Source organism: Nipponia nippon, unplaced genomic scaffold (assembly GCF_047370975.1).
Source record: "Nipponia nippon isolate SJK-2023a ecotype South Korea unplaced genomic scaffold, ASM4737097v1 scaffold_2, whole genome shotgun sequence".
NCBI classification, from domain to species: Eukaryota; Metazoa; Chordata; class Aves; order Pelecaniformes; family Threskiornithidae; genus Nipponia; species Nipponia nippon.
In genome coordinates this window covers 46,590,713-46,606,413 of record NW_028262336.1, presented here as the reverse complement: position 1 = coordinate 46,606,413, position 15,701 = coordinate 46,590,713, and the positions used below count along the sequence as shown (strand labels likewise).

The window sequence follows — 15,701 nt, the reverse complement described above, 5'->3', positions numbered from 1 at the left end:
AATAAACTGCCTGGTTTTGTTCAAAAGTCAAATTCAAAAGATTAACTCTGTACCATGGAAGCTAAGCAACATGGATAATTCTTGAAGAAAAGCTTTATGAAGAGGCCTAAAAATGCTACAAGCTTTAAAAGTTGACTTGCAGCAAACCACACCTGTTTTGCAAGGGGAAACTTGGGTGCCTCGGAGCGATGTCAAGTCAAAACACCTTGGCCACCAAATCAACACTGGAACTGGGTTCAGAGATCTCAGGGATTCCTCTTGCTTTTCTTTCACGGAAGGGCGTGAGGCCTCACAAGCTCATTTGACCTACTGACAAAGAATGAAGGCAAAGAAAATGACTGCTGGGTCAAAGCACACGATCCCCAGCACAGCTTTCTGTTCAGATGCACCGTTTTGCACAGGGAAGCATGTTGCGCACAGCGTCTGCTCGTCACCGCCCCTTGCAAATGAAGGGCAGAGTGACATCTCGTATGAAACCCAAGGTTAGTCAAAGGGTGACCTTTCTCTTCCTTTCCTCTCCGTCTGCCTTAAAGAATGATAATTTTATACATACGCTCTGCGTGCTCACAAGTACACAGAGCAAAATGGAATCAATTTCAAAACTGGCTTTGATTCCAAATTCCTCATCTCCTTTAGTTTTCAGCACATCCGGCACTCTAATCAAAAGTTCTTGCCTTTGGATTGTGAGCGGTTATAGAGCAAGTCTTTGAAGTGTGAATGATTAAGGAGTGCAGGCTAGCAGTGAAGAAATTATGCAAGTCTTCTCAATAGCTTCCACAAAGCCAGAATCTCACTTATAGATGACTGTGTGCATTTGAAATAATGATAAAACCCCCCCATACCAATAACCCACCAGTAAACACAGCAGCAAAGAGAAGGATAAAAAACCCCCAACCTGTCCTGAATCTCCATCGATGCAGAGAGCTCACGCTTTCTATATGGCTGACAGTTGGCATTATTTACATTCTTTCCCTCTATCAGACAGACAGATCAGATCAGTTATGCAAGACTCAGGCATGTGCGTTTATAAAGTCTGGTTAAAAACTTTGTTCTGATTTAAGTACCTGTGGCTCTCCGGCCTGCCTTCCTTACTCGGTTCAGGAACTGAAGTGCAAACAGCCAGCTTAGAGCCAGAAGTTAACTCAAGTTCTCCAAAATAAAATCTTTATTCAATTAATCAAACAGAAAACAGCTTATCTCCAGTTTTCAACACATTTCAAATAATTTCTAGTTTATACTCCACATGGGAGAAAACCAAACCAGGCCCCCATCCAGAAAGACCCCCCTTGGACCCTGAAATTTCTGAACTCCCACTAAGATGATTAATGCTAGAGAAAACCTCAAGAAAACCTGGGGAAAGAGAAAACTTTCAACTTAGGAGGATGGAGTCCTCAGCTGACTGTCTATATCATTCTGATTTTTAGTATTCCAGTACTAGATATTAATACTTTAACAACAACAGCCCTAGATTTCTTTGCTCGTACAGCATCTTGACAAGATGAATATTTTCTCTTTCTCAGTCCTAAACCTAACAGATTGTTCCTCGTGCTAGGTCTCTCCAATTCAGCAGGTCCTAGAGGTGAGAAATACACATTTCCTCAAGGAATAAGAAGCAACTTCAAGAGGTCTGGTTTAAAATGTTTGCACAGGCAGAAGATTAAATATTCTTACCAGGCCTGATTAATTTTCCTCTTTTCAGCTTGATCAAAATATCTTTGACTTCTTGATGTGTCATGGCTCAGCACCTTCACCGCAGTTATTCTTACATACTGTTTTAAGACAAGACTCACTTTTAGCCTTTCTCAAATTATTTCTCACTGAAGAATTATTCATGACAAAAGCCACCTGAGTATTCACTTTTATTCCAGTTAAGCAGGCTCGTTCTGTCTACTGATTAACAGAAGTCCAGCAGAATTGTGACTGTGACAGGGAACACAACATGGCTATGCACATATATGGTACAAACAATGGAGAAGACTAGAATATGATGTGGTGCATTTTTATTCACATTTAGGCAATTTTTGTATTGCTGGAGATGCCAGATACATGAGGATACATGGGGCCTAGAAGCTTAGCAAAAGCAAAGCCGTCAATGCTGCTTAAAAGCATTTTAAATATCTGTAATCACAACGGTTTTGGTATTACCTGTTGGGACTGTGAAAAGTAAAGGAATCCTGAAGAGGCAAGAATTTCTTTGAAGTGACAAATAAAAAAACCTCATCTGTTACATTGACACTCAGTTTTATAACAGGTATAATGAAAACTTCATATATTTAAGCAAATATGGAAATTTAGTACAACTTCAGTAAGAATCCTTAAATTGCACCCACATTTTCTTCTTGTTAAGGCAGTCAAGAAGTTGCAACATTTATTAAATATGAGCTTGATAAGTGAAGAAAGAAATCTACCAATGCCCAAAATAGGGGCTGCTTTTTTTTTTTTTTTTTAAATCAGTAAGTAATTCACAGTCATGAACCAGCACTGTGAAAAGTCATGGGAGAAGCAGGCAATAATTGGTAGGAGCACGGCTAAGGCACCTAGTGAGACAGAAAGCAAGATTAGCGTTTCTCAAAACCTCTGGCAACTATTTTCTCTGCTTGCATGATGCCCTTGCTTTATAAGTGTGAGCTTATTAGCATTGGGTCTGATTTTAATCTTTGGGTTTGGCTAGGTGCAGTCCTCAGTATTTTTAATGATGGGACCCGAATCTACATAGTACTTACCACGCACCAGTCTACAACTGGTCCTCAAGCTCTCCTGGTTACACAGTGAGACGATGCGATGCCAGGCACTTCATCTTCTCTGCTTTGTCAACTTGTATTACATTTCTTCTTTGCTAGAGCAGTGTCACATGCTCGAGGCTATTAAAGTCACTGCTGAATAGCACGTCACTCTTATACAGTTAGAAAATTTCACGGCCAGATACATTGTCACTCAAATGCAGTCCCTTTTCAGGCATGTATCTGCCAGCATGATAGGAACGATTCCAGAGAAGTTTTATAACGCTATGAGACCTTCAGCCCATCACTGTGTCAAATCACGTTTCTGTCAAAGGACCGAAGAGTTTCTTCCCCCACTTCACAGTGAAAAACAAGTTCAGTAAGAACTCACTTCCTGTTCAAGTCCAAGACACCTAGAAAGCACAGAGCATTCCTGACCTCTTCACAGGAACCAATACATGGCTTTGCTAATAGCCTTGCAACAGAAACATCTACCTCTTCTTTTGACTTGGGAAATTCCAAATAACAGCTGTTTGAAGGAAAGAGTTGAGCTGATGATAGCAGTAAGATTCCCAGAAGCTGTAGTAAAAGGTACGTTACCTTTTTGTTACCTGACAGCCTTGTTTTCTCTAGAAGTTTAAATCCAGTTGGAAAACTGTGAGTGATTTCAGTATTGCTCTGGAATGTTCTTAGCTATTGACACAGCAACAAAGAAGTAAAATATAAGGTTATTACTTTGGCACACACATGCACGTAGGACAAATGTCAGGCGCTTTCTTACATCCCCAAATGAGAAGGTCAACAAGCTGCAGATTTCCGTATGGCATGCACACACCACTGCAGCATGAAAACAACTTGTGGAGCATCCCATTTGCTTTCTGCTTAACAGAGGCACAGCAACATCTCAGCACAGCCTGCAAAGAGACAGCAGCCGGAGCCTGCAGGCAGCAACCAGCTTACCTGAGCTGCAGCATCAGCACCTTCACACGGGCAGAGGTGGTGGGCTGCATCCTTAGGTGGGCAGCTCCCCTCCTGTGTGTCACAGGGGTGCTAGGACGTACATTTCTAGAGTGGGAAGGTGTCAGATTCGAGACAAGAGGAGGTTTAGAGTCCGAGATTGCTGCCGCTTGTAATTACGCAGAAGGCTGAGGAAGCATGACGCCTGAGTAAGGGGACCTGGAAAGTGAGTGAAAACATGAGTGGGCTTACCCCAGACTTGCACCCAGCTGGAGAGAGAGGCGCTGCTCCAGCTAGTACATTGAGGACAGGTACCTGCTGCACTGGTGACATTTGGGAGCTCCGAATCGGCACTTTGACTGAATCAGCCTCAACTTTAACATACCTCAATTAGTCCAAGTCCAATATCAAAGCTCGTAGCCATTGCAGTAACATGGCATGCGTATTGTGTTCGAGCTCCCCAAGCACAGGTTACTGAGCTGCATTTCTGAGGTGAACAGGCGCTTCAGGTCAGAGCATTAGAAATTTTCCATTCCCCTGAGATCAGTGACACACACCAGGCACGACTGCGTAACCACAGCACAAACATCCTGAGCCTCCAGCAAGAGACCTGCCATCCATTAATGAAGCAGCTTTCTCCAGCCAGCACTGCTTTTGCTGGGGTCTCAAAATTTATGTGGTGTTTCCCCCTGCCTTGTGCCATTTGCTAAATGGCTGCATCTGTTCTTCCAGCAGGGCTCAGTAAATTTGGCTCTTTGAATCCAGAGTAGCCAAATTATCCAGCAGCAGCAATTTCCATGCAGGTGCACCTACTTTTCTACTTACCCTTCCTTAGCTGCTGTTCTGCTTTTTGGTGCTTTGTGCTAGGAGAAAGCATGGTGCATGGATTGTGTGAACTGTGCTATCTCCTGCACTTGTTGTGCCCTTCGCAACAAAAACCGTCCCCAAAAGGGGGTAAACCCAGGTGACGGGTCATCCAGTAGCAGGGACAGACATCCAGCTTAATTTTCACTACCTGTAAGAAGAGCCCAAAAAGTGCTCTCACAAAATCCCAAACTCTTCATTGCTGTTATCCAAGGGGGTGAACAGCAGCCTGATGGGTCCCTTTGCAGAAACGCATTTGCCATTCGCTACCTGGGATGAAGCACGCGGGGAAGAGCTTGTCATACTGAGGAAAATCATCTCCCACAGCAAATGAAAATGCCAGGTCTGGGTGCAGTGAAGTGAAGGGGTTTTACCAGAGAAAGTTTTGAAAATAGATACTTCTTTAATGTTCCAATATTCAAAATTTCTTGTGAAGCCTGGTCATTCTTATCTAATTTGCTTTGTCATTCTAATGTTCAAGTTTTCTCCTCCAAGAGAAACAGCCTATTACAGCTTTTGAAGATCATACTGATAAAAGCCAGTTACATTTGCCTGTGACTATCATCATCTACAGTCATCAGTTGCTTTTCCTACATAAAAAAGGGAAGAGAAGAGAGTTCGAAACCTACTTATCTGAGGGGCTGAGACAGATTGGTAGGCCCTGCCTCCCTGTTGTAACCTTTACAACGTGTCAGAACAATTATTCTCATGGTTCTAGAGATTTGCCTACAATTACAGTTAATTAACTTGCTAAAATACACTAAGATAGCACTCTGGTTTGTAGGGTAACAATTGCCACAAAATTAATGTATACATTAAATTTTTCATCCTACAGTACTAACACATTTAAAAATACGATTAAATTTCTAACACTTTTTAAAAAACGCACAAGAGCATTAAGACATTTTGTTAGTTCAGCTGTTTGCACTCCAGCCCCCCACACTGTCTAATAGTGGAGCTGTGAGCACTGAAAAGGGAAACTCAGCTGCGTCGCTGGTTCAAGAAAAGCCTGGCTGTGGCAGCACAAAGAAAGTCTCTCCAGCATCTGCTCCTGAGGCTGCGGTGGTTTACGCTAGCTACCTGTAAAAGCTTGTGCCTGCACGGGATTGGAAATCAGCTTAATTAAAAGAAAGAGCTACCACCAGTGTGTTGAGTGGGTCCGATAACCTTCGTTACCCGAGTAGAACGTGGAGGGGAGGGCGGCCCAGAGCTCTGGCCTGCCCGGCACCAGGCCGGGGGGCGCGGAGGCCGCTTGCGCCCCGGCAGCGCGCACACAGCACCGCGGCTTCCTGCGGACAGTTAAAAAGTGCCTTTTGCTTCCTCAGCTGCTCTATTCCAGGCTGGGAAGCGCTGGCATCCCCTCACCTTCAGAGCTGACGAGCGAAGGACTTTGGTTATTTTCCAAAGGCAGGGAATGGCAGGAGCGGAGGGGCCGTGGCGGGAAGGCAGGAGGAGGGAAGCAGCTGCAGGAAGCGGGGAGTGAATGGACCGGGGCACACGCAACCAGCTGCTAATTCCTAGGCCAGCTCAAGAGTCAGCTGAGGCCAAAGGTGCCAAGCAAAATCTAATTTCTGGCCGAAGGGTATTAATACCCATGGATACAAGCACCCGATGTTTAGTATGGGGAGTTCAGCTCCACCACCTCTGGCTCTTTTTACCCTACAGATTGCCCTGAACAAAGTCAATGCTTGGAGGACCCTCTCTCCTCGCCAAAGCCGGCAGGAACTGCAGGTGCCCAGCAGCACTGCCACCCCCACGCAGTCGAAAAGCCTCCTCAGCGCCTTAGTTGCGGAGTGGTTGGTTGTTTCTGCCTTTAAGCAGTATTCCCGCCTGCCTTTTGAACCACAGCCCGCCTGTGTGAAAGGTATCTTCTCGCCTTTGACCACAGCCTCCCCCTGCTGCCAAGGCAGGCCCACAGGAGCATAAAAGCCCCAAACCGAGGCTGAAAGCGCGAGAGCTGTCAGCACAGTTCTGACTGCAACGTGGCGCAGCCAAGGAATTCACAAGAACACCAGACATCTTCACACCACGCCAGCCCTGCAGCAGCAAATGTATTTTTGTGCCGGCACAGACTCTGCGCGCGGGGCGCTGCGCAGAGGAGCTGGTAACGCCATGGCCCCCGGGCAGCCGCCCCTGCAGCAGGGCAGCCTGGTACAAAGGGCGAGCAGGGGGAGAGTGGGGCTGCTCACACCTGAGTCAGCTCCACAAGAAGATGAGCGAAATGATTCTGTAACTTCAGCAGAACATGAATTTCTGAGGGTGTTTTACGGCGCTCTCTCACCTTGCTTGCACAGGTGCAAATTTGTGTCCTGACTGTCACGGAGTATGGCACTCCTACGGGCATTTCGTACACAAAGTAGCTCACAAAATTTACTCAGCATCTGGCTATCGCACCTAGAAATAAAACTTTGCTGCATACAGTTGTGTTCAATGCTTTGACCTCTTAGCATAATGACAGATTCTTCTAACCCTTTTGCTCATTTACAAATGGATTGTTAATAAGAAAAACACAGAAGATGAAATTTAAGTAACAGAACTTAATATGAGTATTTACCATCTTATTTCCATGTAGAACTTTTTAAAGTGCCAAGCGCTATGATCTCACATTAGGAAACTCTTGCTCCTTTTAGAGTTGAAAAAAGAACATAAAGAGAACATAAAACTGTTTTCTTAGTAACCTAAACATTTTCCAAATCAAGAATTTGAATATTACCATCCAAAGGCATGAGCCCGATGTTTCACACCTGACTTCTACACATAAACAGAAGTCTGCCATAAGACCGGTGTGTGCATATTAATGAAAAGTCATTTTACACAACTCTTCAAACAACCATATTTAATAATTTTCACATCAAAATCACTTTGTAGCTCACCAGCATTTTCTGTTTTTCTTTAAATATAAACCCATTTTTAAAAGCAGCAGTTCATATCCACAGGTTTAATGCATAACTGATCCTCTTTAAAAAGGGAAAAATCCATGTGTTACGTGAAATACTTTCTATTATTATAATGAAAGGTAGCAAGAAGAGCTTGTATTTCTACAAACTCTCTTCTCCCAGAATAATCAACTTTCAAAACAAAACATTTTCACAAAATCTTATTTAACCTTCTTTTACAAAACACGGTATGTTGGGCTTCTAACTTGCATTTATAAAATGACAAGTTATCATCTCAACAGGAGAAAAAAAAAATTATAATCTGATACAAGGAAACTCCGTGCCAAATTCACTTGCATTTGCAAAAAAACGAACATTTCTGAGATGCCTCTTACATTTCTGAGGTACAACTCAGGAATCAATACTTTATTTACCACAGATACAATAGTTTCTCTCTTTCCAGGGATGCAATTAGGGAGCCAGAGCTGTTCATTTCTGGATACATGTTGCAAATGTATGACTACAAACACAAACAGAATTCTTATTCCTTACCCCTTATTTCCTCCTGTTCTCCTAACTCTGCTACTAACTTCACAAAAAACATGGAAGTGATCTAGAAATCTTTATTGCTGGAAAGCTATGGTGGGACTATCATTCTTTGTACAAAAATACTTTAATGCCGTTATTTAGAAATGTTAAATAAGAGCATTTCAGTGACAAAATATTTTATTAGTGCTTCTGTTTGAGTACATTGAACAATGTATTGGGACTTTAAAAAAAATTCTCAGGTTTCACTATCTGATCTTTCAATCTCAGACGCCACTGTTACAATAGAAGCAGATGCTATCGTAGAGGAAATCATCCCAACACCGAGGTTCTGTATTGCCAGTTGAGACCCATAAAGCAAGATTCGGGTGTGGTAGAGTGTGCATTTTATATATCTACGCGTATCAAAAAGATTACGGGAACTCTGCCAACCACGTCTGAACGTGACCAGCCAACTCAACACCACGTCTCATCCAGCTCCTGGCAGGCAGGGTGGTTAGCTGTGATACAGGACATGCTGGCTGGAGCCAGCTCTAGCATTTGATGAGATGACAAACAGGTCCTTTGTGTGGGGTTTTTTGTCACTCTGAAGCATCACCAATATCACTCACCCGCTCACTCCACGCTATGCAAAAATATCCATTATTTAAATGCTTTGTATAAACTCGACAGAGACTGCTGACAAGGTATGAGATACTCTGCGGCTAGTAAAGAACACATGAAACCACAAACAGAAAAATGGGAGACCTTATTTTGAAAGGATGAAAGCAAACAGAGAAACTGGAAGAAATGAAGTAAGCATCAGGTTCAATAAAATGATGAAAAGAAGGTCCTGCTGCAAAAAACAGGACTGTGAAGTGTATCAGTCTGTAAGTGTACAACATAATGTAGCAAACAATACCACATAAACAGCAAATGAAACGATGTTACATGATGGAGAATCTTGTGCATGAAATAATACAACTTTTTATTCATGTTTTATAGATTACTTTTATTTATTTTTTGCTTTAATAATGCATATTCTGTTCACTCTGTGCAAAATTGGGGACAGAGGCGGGCGTTTAAATCATCTAATGAAAATCAAGCGGAGATGAACATTCAAGTTAAGGGAGAGGCCTATCAAAACCAGGAAAGCTAAAAAGCCACAGCTGCTCAAGACAAAGCTGCTCTCAGCTGCGCCCTTTTGTCCTGCCACCTCGCGGAGACCTGGCTCTACTGACTGAGCAGCTGTACACTGCGAAGGTGACCTCCGCCGGACACCGGGGACAGGAGTCCTCACGGTAGCTACATTAGGGAGACCTGGCTTGCAACCGGCTCCAGTCAGTGTGTGGCAAAGAAAGGCACAAATCATTGCAAAGACCAGATTTCTGTCGGTTTGTTTCCTTCTTGTAAATACATTACCGTACACAACCGAAGTTTAAATTGTAGGGGATTTGGGGACATAAAATTGCATATTTAACAGAACTTAAAACCGTAACAAAAAGTAGGTTGTTCTATCTCGAAGCAAAAATAATCCCTCCAGCCCCAACATTAACATTCATTCCTGGCTATATGCAGTACAAACATTTTAAAATCTGTGACAAAAGACAATTAAAAACCAAAAGTCAAAATCATAAAGCTTGTAAACAGATAATCTGAAATACACTTTATTTATGGAAAAATATCATCGAAATAGTACCACTATGGACTAAACTGCCTGAGTTTTCATTTCACCTAGGATCTTGAAGTAGAGAGCCTTTAGCACAAGAAGATCAATTTCAGTCACAACTAGTGCGGCACCGCACTGCTTCGGGTGGAAATTTTCTCCTCGTTGTTGGTATTTTTGTTGTGCTATCAAAAACTGTTGTGCTAATCCTTCAAATAAAGGGATGTTGAGGCAATTCTTAAATCATTTGGCACAAAGTTGTTTTGGCTGGGGCATAAATTTGAGTCTCAGTCATGAAGAATAATGCAACATTCCACCTATCAAGTATTCACTTTGATTGAAGAGCTTTCTTTATGTCATTAACTTCCATCTGAAAACAAACAAACAAAAATATTTGTGATGAAATTAGATGCTTCAACAAACTGAGGCACAGTTGGCGGTGCTTGAAAAGCACATGTTCCATCTTGTCCACAGGTGTTGAGTATGGGTTTTATACTACTCTTATTTCCACAGATTTCACAAATTGAGGTGACCTTCTCAGCTGCATAAGATGACCACTCACAGCTTCCTCCCCTCAGAGCTTGACAAGTATAGCCATTGAACGTACCACAAGACCTTTCAAACTCTTTAAATTACAACTTTTACAAGCCATGCAGCTCGCTGCCAGGAATTACTTGCAGAATGAGCACTGTGTCAATGTGCCAGCTGCTGCACTTACACCCGGCACAAGTAAACTGAACTGCTGACCATGAGCACTGGTAGCTGAGGAGCAAAACCTATCATTTCTCTCCTATAGAGATGGCTCCTGCTGTAGGGATGGCGGTTGCCTTCTACACCCATCAAGCCTGCGTCCAGGCACCTTAAGAGCTCCGATGGATGTACAGCTGTGTGGTAAAAGGATGTGGCTGAAACCATCATCAGCCCTAGTTTTACACTTGGCCCCTCTGACAGACACTGGAAACCCTGAGGCAGGGGTATTAGATTTATTCAAACACACCTGCAGTGCTGAACTGTGCCATATCATCAAGGCAGTCTTCTTCAGTACATGGACTGAGAGCTGTGCTACTTTATGACTATCAGAGCACTCTTAAAGTAATCCACTTTTGTCTGTTGAACTCTGATCTTCATGTAAAGCTAATAATGCCACCTTGGCTAGCATCTGAACATTTACCAGTATAAGCAACATTTGAACTGGAGTAAAAGCATTCAGCTGTAAGATCGTAATTTTAAAACCACCAATGCAGGTCTCTGTATAAAGATGCAAAGCCATCCTTGGAGGTAGAATCCAGACCTCTGAATAATCTGGCCTGTTAGACTAAATCAATAACTGCTATTAAAAATGTTCATTGATTTCATCTGAAAAAAAAATTCAATTTTAGCTGAACATGAATTGTGTGTTACTAGAAGCCAGACTCCTATGTGGTTGCACGCATAAAGTCCTTTAGGCAGCCCTGGAGCACAGACATTGATGGTCCCCAGTTCTGCCACCCTTTGCCATGTTCCCAAGCATTTTACTGAGCAGGAACAGCCCTGTGGAATTACAATTCTATTTTCTATCCCTAGTACAAAGAAAAAGCACAGTTGACCTATACCATAAAAATATAAAATATAATCAATACTAAAACACTTATCAAGTGCATCACTCTCCAAAACGCAGAAAAGCAGTTTCAGCGTCATTCCATATCGAAGGAGCATGGCCAATGGTCCTAGCAAAGGCCCAGCTCCACCACTCTCACACAAGTAGGGCAGCGTGCTACCTGGCAAATGACTAAGCCAGCACAACAACATCTAGAGCTTAGATACTGTGCAAACTATGGTAGCAGTAACTGGGCTCTTAATCAGAGCTCCTTCTTTTATATTGTTTAGGATGCCTTAGTAAAGACAACCTGAGTACAGTCTGTAAAGCAGACATAAAAATCTTGCTATATGAAATAATATTCCAAGCGTATCAACACTAAGACAAGCCTACTACAAAATATAAAGCTTTGGGTGAGAGCATATAATTTAAAAAGACATGATTTTATTTGTGGCAAAATCAAGCCATTAAAACTGAGACTAAAAAATATCATAGTCTGAATCCTGTATCGTGGTTGTTGGTTTTTTTTTTTTTAATTTGTGTACTTGTGCTGATATATTTTTAGATAATTATCAGGCTTTTCAGTAAGAAGCCAGTATTGCAATATATATGACACAGACTGGCAACACTATGAAGGGAACAGGTATATCCCTTTCAGAAATGTTAGTGGTTTTTGATTCACTGGAATCTAAGTATCTTAGCAGAGTTTTATGTCCCATGCTTGAGGCTAAATCAAACCTGCCAATACTTGCATAGCATTAAAAATAATTTAAGTACCTGCAATCGTAGACGGATCTTCTTTTCTTCATCCAACTCAGACAGCAACTGTTTTATCTCTTTTCTGTTAAAAGAATGCAAAAAAAGCTTGGAATGGAAATGATTAAACTAGTAAAATACAAAAGATCACCTCTTGGAGACATATTTTTCCTGCTTCACTAGTTACCTTTTTCCTTTGAACAACTAATTAAAGTCAGTATACTCTTGTATACTATATGCCATACTACAGAGAAGTGAGACTCTCTAAAAGGACAGTACTCCCGCACCCCATATGGCTAATGAATAATACATTTCCTCCTAACAGCCCTGCATCCACAGGCTTTGCTCTGGACTGGCTGTATCAACACTGTATCAGCACCCAGTTGCCTTTCCCCCCCCCCCCAAATGTAGATGGATTGCCTGTTGGTGGGTTATAGGAACTGGTAACACAAATCCTGCCCATGCTATCCCACACTTAAGCCACTTACAAGCTGTTAATGCCAGCAATACAATGTAACCTTCAACTTCATTTATAAGACTTAACAATCCCAAATATGGATTTTCTGTCATCCTTCTTTGTCAGGAAGGGGAACATAGCTATAAGGAGCAGACACCACCTGATATTCCCACTGAATGATCTCACCTTAAGACAGAAACCAGTAGGTGGACGCAGGCCTTGCAAGAAGGGCCAGGGAGACCAGAGGGGCAGGGGTCAGCCTAAGAGGCGAAGCTGTGGGGCTTGCTGGCTAAATCCAGTTTGAACCATGCCCTCCCCCACCTTCTCCCAAACTCCCCCCACACCTCTGTTCCACCACAGTCTCTGCATGCTGCTTTCCCTTCTCTTTTTCCTGCCTGGGCTACACACAACTGACAACATAAGTGAAGGTTCACATTAAATATTCTCAGGAATAGCAAAAGCTGCACACCAGCCCCATTTGCTCCTAAGAAATGAGCAGCTTAAAAAAAATAAAGATGCTCAATACTAAAATAGTTATATTCAGAGTCATAAACACAAAGGTCTTTAAATGTCTTAATCGCAATTCAATTACTACTTTTGTAATACAAGCTTCCTGGGAAAATGTGCTAACAGTAAAGCAACAAATTGATTTACTAATTTTAGGAACTTGTAGTAATTTGTACTACAACTAGAACAAACGCACCCCTTATTAAGATCAATGCATATGAGTTCCCAAATAGTTACTGGCAAACGAAACAACATAAGAACCTCATTTACTGCTTATAGCTTGTAACTTAACTTTTCAACACCCCATAAACATCTGCTTATGTCACAACACAGAAAAAAAAGCTGTTACAGATGGGTAGTGCCAGTCTTTTTTCCTGAGCTTCTTACACCTGAACGTATTCTGTCAGGAGAGCAGACGAAAATCACTCTCGAACACAAAGGCAAACTGTGCAGAGCAACATACATGAAGGCAAGCTCAAGAGGAAACTGCCACCACCATGCATGAACGATGCATCCCACCTACAGCTGTGATCTGCAGTACTTACTTTTGTTGGTCTTTCATGGTTTCAATGATGGTTCTTAGCTCCTTGATTTGTGTTCTCAGCTCCTCCAGGGCAGTCTGACCTTGGCTCAAGTGCTCAGTCTTTGGCTTTCCTTCAGTACCGAACAGGGATGGGGAATTTGACCGGTGGCCTATTGTTCCCATAGCAATTGAGTGAAATCCAGGTGATGGTGAAGGGGATAGTGATGGTTGTACATTACTGCCACTAGCCAAACCTCCTGGTTTTGGAGGCAAGGAAGTTTTATTATCAGACACCTGCAACAAAAAGAATAACATTTAATGTCTGGAGAAAGCTTTATGAAAATCAGACCTGTAAAAAATACAAAGTATTTTGCTGCTCTTCAGTAATGTTGAAAGTCCACAGTCAAACATGGACATTTTTGTCCAAAGCATGATAAATATAACAATTAGTCATTATATTTGTATATGTACATCAGAGGGGCTCTAGTTGGGACGCAGAAGTTCAGACAGCTTCAGTAAGACTTTCCACAGTTGCTACAACCAGTCAGCAACAAGCGTTTCCAAGATCTCAGACCTAGCAGTGAAATGAACCAGGGAAAGATGCTCAATGTTTCTCTCAGACGTTTGTGAGAACGTACCTACATCCATGGATGTCTCCTGCAGAGCACAAAACTGCATGGTCAAGAATGCAAGCTGTATTTTTTTGCAGATTAAATTTACGATCCTCAACTAACCTTTGAAGTAATCTTCAACATCCAACGTTTTTTAAGAATGAAAAAATGTGTTACATGTTGCCCTTAGCATTACAAAAATAGCAAAATATTCTCTAAGTTTGCTTGTTGGTATGATATAAAAACAAAATCCCATGAGTTCAAAATGATAATACATTAATAAGAAATAAATGTACTGTACTGTCCTCTGTTAACTGAAGCTTCTGTGAATCCCCGTAACTACCAATGGCTCTTTATTCCTCCAGGAACTTAACAGGAAAACACAGCATTAATGCAGTTACCCTGGAACCACGTGGCTAGCTCAGAAGGATCCCATGCTTCCCAGTGTTCTACTTACTAGACGAGGTATAGAAAAACTGAAGTCCACCTACCATACATGACCAGCTACTTCACTGCATACACAGAACAGCGTACAAGTACAGTTATCACAATGGCAACTAGGGTGAGTCTTAATTATTTATCATACTGTTATTTGGCAATGCTAATGTGTGCATTACACGACAGCTACCAGGAGTATCTGAAAACTGGATTTGGTCAAGAGTAAGAAAAAGCACTAGGCAACCCTCCAAGTCTATCTTTGGAAAAGAGATACTGAAGTTGAATGGCAAATAGGGTACAATATTGAGAAAAAATGGTATGAAAACGGAAGGAGAGACATTTTAAGTGAGGACTTGGGGACTGGGGTGGTGGCATTAGCTGGACAAAGTAACTGAGAGAAAAGTTAGTGGTCAGATGATAATTAGGAGAAAGTGTGATGGGGAGGGAAGAGCAGGATCCACTGAGTTCTGCAAAAAACCAGTCCTCCCCACCACACAAGCGTGACTGAGCACAGAACCTGTCCTGGGCAAGCACGGCATAAAAAGCGTTCTCCAGAAAAAACAGTGTGACTGCAGAAATAAAAATGGCGCTATAATCAAAGAAAGTGGAATCACACCAGTGGCTTGAATGCTTGACTTCATGACCTTAACAGTATTCTTTTAATATTTCATATATATGTGTGTGCAATGGTGAGTAATGTGTAATATAAATGGATCTTTCATGGATAATAAACCTTATATCAGTAGATGCAAGTTTCCTTTGGACTGAAAAGAGACATCAGGCTGAGTTCAAACCTGGAGCAAGTGAGCAAGGTGCAACTGGAGTCATCCACACTGAATATCTTATTCCAGAGCTTAACTAGCTATCAACATTAAAGCCTCAAGCAGCTACTTTCTGATAGCAGTCATCCTGTTTTACAAGAACAACATCTACACCCTTGGAATACCGGCATATAACTTACGAATGTTGGCCCAAGAGCATTCCTTAATGCCAGTGCTCCCAGAAGAGGGAGCTATACAGCAAAATATTATCCGTATAACTTGATCACAGAAGTGCATGACTTCATCTTTCAAATACTTTTCTTATACTATTAGAATGTATTATTTGTATTATTAAACATATCCTTATGTACTAAAAAATAGCTCTAAAGCCTGATCTACATACTCCTTCTGTAATATTTGATCACCCTATAGTTTTCTACCAATATACAGTAAGAATGGTATAA

At 41.9% G+C, this 15,701-nt stretch overlaps 1 protein-coding gene across 7 annotated transcripts in view; it reads right to left on the bottom strand.

The window, feature by feature from the left end:
• Nucleotides 1-7,466: 7,466 nt before the first annotated feature.
• The window catches only part of SH3KBP1 (SH3 domain containing kinase binding protein 1), a 238,457-nt gene continuing 230,222 nt past the window's right edge, over nt 7,467-15,701 (bottom strand). For 4 of the 7 annotated variants that reach the window (XM_087758631.1, XM_087758630.1, XM_087758629.1 and 1 more), the window contains 3 exons: nt 13,450-13,721; nt 11,962-12,025; nt 7,467-9,978 (listed from right to left, as the gene is read on the bottom strand). In XM_087758631.1, coding sequence (XP_087614757.1) covers nt 9,937-9,978; nt 11,962-12,025; nt 13,450-13,721 — 378 coding nt within the window. In that variant the 3' untranslated portion in view covers nt 7,467-9,936. The remainder of the gene's footprint in view (nt 9,979-11,961; nt 12,026-13,449; nt 13,722-15,701) is intronic. The other 3 variants (XM_087758628.1, XM_087758626.1, XM_087758627.1) reach the window with 2 other exon arrangements.